We start from the raw sequence: 7,488 nt of genomic DNA on the forward strand, positions 1-7,488 counted from the left end.
ATTAGCTACGGGTTGATATATCTTTCCTTGTGATAGTTGAGCATTAAATTAACCCTTTTGCCGTTTTGCGCTTGCTTGTAGTCTGGTTCATGTGGGCATGCATGTAAAATGTGAACAAGAAAAGTAGAAAACTAAGAAGAAAAGTAAGGAGGAGACCAACATTTTCTATACATTGTGAAACCAAACTACTCCCTCCTCCGTTTCAATTTACAAACGTGAACATATTTTCTTTTTAGTCCGTGCTAAAAAAAATAATCCATTTTTTATATTTGGAAACAATTTATCTTTATACGATGATTTATACCCACATAAAATATATGTACCTCATTTTACACCACAACTTTAAAAATTCTCTTTTTTCTTAAATTTTGTGTCTAGTCAAATAGGTTCACAGCTTAGGCACCACGACAAATTGACATTACATAGTAGTAAAAAGAATTTTGTAACCATTCCATACAAGGCAGGATGACTTGAAAGTTGGAAAGAGAGAAAAGCATATATTTCCATGTCTAGCAATTTCCCTTTTCTTTCAAGACAAACAATTCTCAATTTGTATTCCCTTCCTAACGCTCTTATATTTCTTTTAAATTGGCCATTGCAGCCATTCCCTTTTCCACTCTTCCATAAAAAAATCAATCAAATGGAGTACTTTCCCAAATTTCTCCTTATTCTCATTCTTTTACCTTTCTTCAACCAAGTTCTCTCCCTTCAAGAGCATGAAATTTTCCATCCATATCAAACGTCATATACTTTTGATCCTCAGGCCATGATCATTCAAGCTTGCAACAACATCCAAAACCAAGCCTTATGCCTCTCACACATCCAATCCAACCTTGATAATCATGGACATATTAGGGACCCACATTCAATCCTTAGAGCAGCCATTCGAAATTCCCTCAATCAGGCAAAGTTAGCCATTCAATCAATCACAAAATTCAGCACCTTATCAGCTTCATCCCGGGATCAAATGGCCATCGAGGATTGCCAAGAACTTCTCGATTTCTCGGTCACTGAATTAGCTTGGTCCTTAGGTGAAATGAGAAAAATCCGAACTGGTTTAAAGAACTTCCATTATGAAGGAAACCTCAAGGCATGGCTAAGTGCTGCTTTGAGCAATCAAGATACATGTTTAGAAGGATTCGAGGGCACGGATCGACACCTTGAAAATTTTATTAAGGGTAGTTTAACACAAGTCACACAACTCATTAGTAATGTTCTTACTTTGTATGTTCAATTGCATAGCTTACCATTTAAATCACCAAGAAACGAGACAATAAGATACGACAATAAAAAATATCCAGAGTGGATGACTAATGGAGACAAGGAGATGCTAACTTCTAGTCCAAGTAAAATGCATGTAGATGCAGTTGTAGCCTTAGATGGAAGTGGCCATTATCGGTCGATTGCACAGGCAATATATGCGGCTCCTAGCTATAGTAGTAGGAGGTATGTGATCTACGTGAAGAGGGGAATTTACCATGAAAATGTTGATATGAAGAAGAAAAAGACCAATATCATGCTTGTGGGAGATGGAATTGGAGCCACTGTGATTACTGGTAACAGAAATTTCATGCAAGGTTGGACTACATTTAGAACGGCAACTGTTGGTATATTTCTCAACCCTTCTTCCGTATGTTTCTTTTGATTAGGTCATGATACTTATGAGCCATTAGGTTAAATTGGCCTACAATAATAGGTACGTACCTTTTAGGGTAAACTTGATATGGTAAGATAGAAAACTAAGGTAATAAGCTGCAATAACCGGTTAAATTGCACTTGAAGTGTATGAGTTTCAGTGTAGTTTAACATGCGATAGAAGTTAGTTAGTTAATTACCATTTTTACTAGTTACCACTTAATGCTTATCATAATAATCTACTTGTAACTATTTTTTATATATATAATCGCCTGTACATAGAACTTAAACTCGTTAGTAATTACCTTTCACTTGATTAATAATATGTTTCTATTAACAGCTGTTTCGGGCAAGGGATTTATTGCAAGAGACATAACATTTCGCAACACTGCTGGACCCAAAAATTTCCAAGGCGTGGCCCTACGTGTGGACTCGGACCAGTCGGCCTTCTTCAGGTGCAGCATGGAAGGATATCAAGACACACTTTACGCCCATTCTCTCCGCCAATTCTACCGCGAATGCAACATCTATGGCACCATAGATTTCATTTTTGGCAATGGTGCAGCTGTTCTTCAAAACTGCAAGATTTACACTAGAGAGCCACTTCCTTTACAGAAAGTTACAATCACGGCCCAAGGTCGAAAAAGCCCAGATCAAAGCACTGGATTTTCGATCCAAGATAGCTATGTTTATGCCACTAGGCCCACTTATTTGGGCCGGCCCTGGAAAATGTATTCACGGACTGTGTACATGAATACTTATATGAGTGGTATGGTCCAGCCCAGAGGATGGTTGGAGTGGTATGGGAACTTTGCTTTGAACAGTTTGTGGTATGGTGAGTATAAGAATTATGGGCCTGGATCATCACTTTCTGGGCGGGTTAAGTGGCCCGGTTACCATATTATCAAAGATCCGTCAACGGCTAGTTTCTTCACCGTTCAACATTTCATCGACGGCATGTCGTGGTTGCCGGCTACCGGCGTCCAGTTCACGGCTGGTCTTACCAATTAGGTTACAGTAACTAATAGCTCAATTGTTAAAAGGAATAAATTGATGTTTATATCATTATTTTCTATATTGTGTATATAATTCATGATGGCATGTTGTATCATACATAAAAAGTAAGATATTTATTCCAAATGGACGTGGAACGTCTAAAGCTATTTGTGTATGCATGTAACGAGAAGCTGCTTGTGTCTGGATGTAACAATTCTCTCCATTGCTTGGCACGTCGTAATTAGCTTACTTAAATTTTCTTAACGTGGTAAATGACCTAACCTTTCTTTATGTGTTAGAATATTCCTTTGCTAATTACTCCCTCTGTTCACTTTTACTTGGCATGTATATTAAGAATAAATTTTTTATTTTTACTTATCACTTTACGCATATCAAGAGAAAGACAATTTTTTTTTCCTGTTATCACTACAAGAAATCAACCTTTTTGTGGCGACAAAATTCACCACAAAAGCCCCGAAAGTCGCTACTAAAGATAATTAGCAGTGATTTTATTGTCGCTCCAAGTAAAACCGTTACTAATTAAATGTTATTTGAGGCGACTTTTGAGAGTCGCTATTAATAAGACTCAATAGTGGCGACTATAGTTGCCATAAAAGTCCACTGGAAAATGACTTTTTATGGCGACTATAGTTGCCATAAAAGTCCACTGGAAAATGACTTTTTATGGCGACTATAGTCGCCTCCAAAAACATTGTGCTTTCAGCGGCAGGTCTTCATCGCCACAAAAGCTGTACGTGTATTAGTGACGACTTTTGTCGCCATAAAGAGTTGTTTTTTTATGTTTATTTTTTAATAAAAAGATGGAGCAACAAATCCATACTAATATTGCACAAATGTATATTAGAACAACCTGTTAACATTATAAGAGACACCATTGAAGACAATTTTCAAACAAACTGATACATGAACTTCTATTAACAAATTCATAATATATACTTCCTCCGTTTCATATTAGATGAGGTACTTTCCTTTTTAGTCTGTTCCAAAACAAATGACACATTTCTAAATTTGGAAATAATTCAACTTTAAAATTTTCATTTTACCCATTTACCCTCAATGAGAAGCTTTTATAGCCACACAAATATCATTGCCCCACAAATCTTTTACCCCTTAAGCTTTTAAGACCACAAGTTTCAAAAGTCTTTTCTTTTTTCTTAAACTCCGTGCCGAGTCAAACTACCTCATCTAATATGAAAGGGAGGTAGTAGTAATTGTGTATACACATGAAACACACAAAAAAGTTACAACATAAAAATAAAATATCTTGGAACTCCTCCTTGGCTAGAATCATTTCCTCCTGAAAATCATGACTTTCTTTTGTATCCTAGAATGAAGTCAAAGGTGTGAGAAAAATCCTGAACAAAACCTCTAGGGGAATAATATTGGCTTATCCCCTTGTGCGGCTCCTTTGTGATGTTCCATAAGATGGCATGCCATTATCGTTTGCGCACACTTTGGACAGTTCCATTACCACCTATATATATAAAAGAAATTTCGGAAGATTTGTTAGACAACGCATTTTGATACCATAAAAATGGAATGATGTAATCCTATTAATATGCTTTTTTAAAATTCACGATCAAAATAAAGACTAAAGTTACTCCCTTTCACTGCATTCATGCATTAGTCTCATATTACTTGGTTGGAATAAGATGTGCACTTCAAGAAACTCATAAACTAAATTCCAGAGATGAAGTGTGTTGAGAAGACCTACAAGAAAAAAATTATTTCCTATGAGATGAAGTGTTCATAGTGCAATATCAATTCTATCCCTTTTTCTGTGCACAATAAGGTCAACCTCATGCGACTTAAACATCCTTAAGTCTATTGAATATTACTGAAAGGGTGGAAAAAAGAATACATATTGCAGAAGCAAGATTTAGCTAACCAACTACTTACTTATTACTGGCATATGACAACAATTGCAAACAGTATGGTAGTTTAATATACACTACAGTTGTCCACTATCTGTAATATAAATAACTGAACTAAAATAACAGCAAAAGATAAAATCATATAGATAATCCAATAGCACGAAATAAATCGCAGGTTCTGTGGAGTGGTTTCAATTAGAGTACTTTTTATTTGCACACTTGTTATAAATTCTAGATATTTCAAGCAACCACTACTAATGCAAAGAGTTACCAGGTGTATTACCAACAAGCTTTTCTTTTCTTTCTTTCCAGGTCTGTTCTTATTTCAAATCACAAATTACCCACACCAAATGGATAAAGTCAAACAGAGCTTACTTTTCCTTTGTTTTCCCTATATGTAGCCCACATGGAGTTCGCCAACACCAATCCCAAAAAATAATGAGAAACTCAGCTAATACAAACACTGACCTGCGACCATTCTGATACATGACTAAGGAAAGTAAAGTTATTATAACTCGCAACTTTACCACGTGAAATAGTGCATACTTTGTGTTGCTCCCAAGCGCACACGTAAGTATACCTGGTCAACAAGTAATATTATGATTAGTTGAGTGTCGAACCCACAGAGACTTGTGTGAACTACTCACTGAATCGCTAAAATTGTTATTCAATCCAGCTAAAAATCAAGGCCCAATAATATGATTATATTATACTATGATTCTAATTAATAACTAAAATTCAAATAACGAATTGATTATTGTGTATTCAGTAGGGACAAGTATTCCAGGGTTGTGATCGATTCACCATTCGTATTGTGTTCTAATTAACTCTCCCTTTCATATAATTCACTCATGGTTGCTAATTAATCGATAAATGCTCTCATAGCCTTCTCCCGAAGTACTACTCACCTATTCTCAATAGATTAACGCCTATATTCCTGTGAAATCAATCTATTAAGAACGCATTAAGATCATGATATTTAATTAAGCACGGTGACTAGGTATATTCCTATCCTAACCACAAATCCGCTCCCCCTAAGGGTTAAGATCGTGCTCTCTTCAATTCTTCTCTAATCTAAACACGGCTTTCCCAAGCATAGCATAGATAGTAAATAGAACCTAACTGCTGGCCAGACAATTAAGCAATTAAACACAAAATTGAAGAAATAACCATATATTGGTGAATTATAATCAAGGTCAAGTTAATATCAAACAACAATATTCATGGCTAAATCACAACCCCAGAATAATGGGTGTTTAGCCACTCATGAAGTAATCAAACAATTGCATAAGTGTTGAATCAATTGAAAATACCAGAAAAGATGAAGAAATCTGAGAATTCTCCGCTTCCTCACGATCCCGTGTGTGTTTTTACTCGCAAGTGGCGTCTCCCCCTTCAAAAATAAGTTTAGTCTTGCTTTTATACGTGTTGGATAGGTCTAGGGCCGAAATAACCTTGTCCCGGGCGAAATAGGATAAAATTCACGTCACCGGTGCCCAGCCCGGCGCCAGGCGCCCTCCATAGCGCCCAAATGTTTTCAACACTGTCTCCAGCGCCACAGGTGGCGCCAGGCGCTGCCTGTGGCAACCAAATGGCCTCTTTTTCCGGTTTTGTTCGTTTTAGCTCAAATCTTGCACGTTTCGCCCCCACTTGCTCCCGAATCATTCCTACACATAAAAACACATCAAATTAACATAAATCAACACATTTCACATCCTAAATCCACGAAACAAAAGTAAAATATGAGGCGATATACATAGAAATATATATGCTTTAAGCTAAACATCAACACCCCACACTTAGACTCTTGCTCGTCCTCGAGCAATGAGACAATCTACTACCCTCCAACTACGTACAAGTATCAATTATTGAGGAGCACTTTAACTTTTAACCACACACTATACCCTTGACTATGATCAATACCGGCACACAAGCATGAACACACAAAAATTCACATTCTTCCCGTTTAAGCATACCCAAGTATAATATTTCAATTCAATAAATTCCAACAACCTATTCGTCACCACCCATCCTCAAAAGTCGACTTGCAACCACTAAGCACCCTCAACTCATGCACTTACACAACAAGAAAGTTTACAACATTAACAATCATTCATGAGGTCATGTGCCCTCACCAACAACCGGAAGAGGGAATATAGACTAGTCCACACATTCATATATGCTTTTGAATATAGATTAAGGACATCACACAATTGAACAAAATTCGCTCACTCTCACAAAGAATTCATATGCATCCCGTGGTCGTACGACAAGCTTGCCCGTAGTGTAGATCTCTACTAATTTAAGCTAGCCAAATCTAGGATCAATTAGGACTTTTAAGGTTGTAATGTAGGCTAAGGGACGGGTAGGATATATTTAGAAATAGTGGCTAACCCTCCTAAGCACTTTTAATACACTACATTTACAATTCAAGCTTATATTTTTCTCAACCAAATCACTTGCCACATACAACATAGCCCTCTTTCCAATTAAGCACTTCTCTATTTTTCACTAGCACAAATCAATAAGAATTGGAGGTGTTATTTTTCACTATACTTTCACTATACATTTTTATTTTTACCTTTTTCTTTTTNAACAGTCGACTTGCAACCACTAAGCGCCCTCAATTTATGCACTTACCCAACAAGAAAGTTTACAACATTACCAATCATTCATGAGATCATGTGCCCTCACCACAAACAAAAGAGTGAATATAAATTGGTCCACACATTCAAATATGCTTTCGAATATAGATTAAGGACGTCACACAATTGAACAAAATTCGCTCACTCTCACAAAGAATTCATATGCATCCCGTGGTTGTACCATAAGCTTGCCTGTGGTGTATATCTCTACTAATTTAAGCTAGCCAAATCTAGGATCAATTAGGACTTTTAGGTTGTAATGTAGGCTAAGGGACGGGTAATTATATTTAGAAATAGTGGCTAACCCTCCTAAGCAC

The 7,488-nt window shown here is 36.7% G+C and overlaps 1 protein-coding gene across 1 annotated transcript; it reads left to right on the forward strand.

Moving 5' to 3' along the window:
- Nucleotides 1-430: 430 nt before the first annotated feature.
- LOC109220317 (putative pectinesterase/pectinesterase inhibitor 22) lies at nt 431-2,810 on the forward strand. Its single transcript, XM_019384780.1, has 2 exons — nt 431-1,607; nt 1,976-2,810. The coding sequence occupies exons 1-2, from the start codon at nt 506-508 to the stop codon at nt 2,644-2,646; spliced, it is 1,773 nt and encodes a 590-aa protein (XP_019240325.1). The 5' UTR covers nt 431-505; the 3' UTR covers nt 2,647-2,810.
- The last annotated feature ends 4,678 nt before the right edge of the window (nt 2,811-7,488 follow it).

The sequence above is a fragment of the Nicotiana attenuata genome, unplaced genomic scaffold, assembly GCF_001879085.1.
Source record: "Nicotiana attenuata strain UT unplaced genomic scaffold, NIATTr2, whole genome shotgun sequence".
In the NCBI taxonomy this organism is placed as follows: domain Eukaryota; kingdom Viridiplantae; phylum Streptophyta; class Magnoliopsida; order Solanales; family Solanaceae; genus Nicotiana; species Nicotiana attenuata.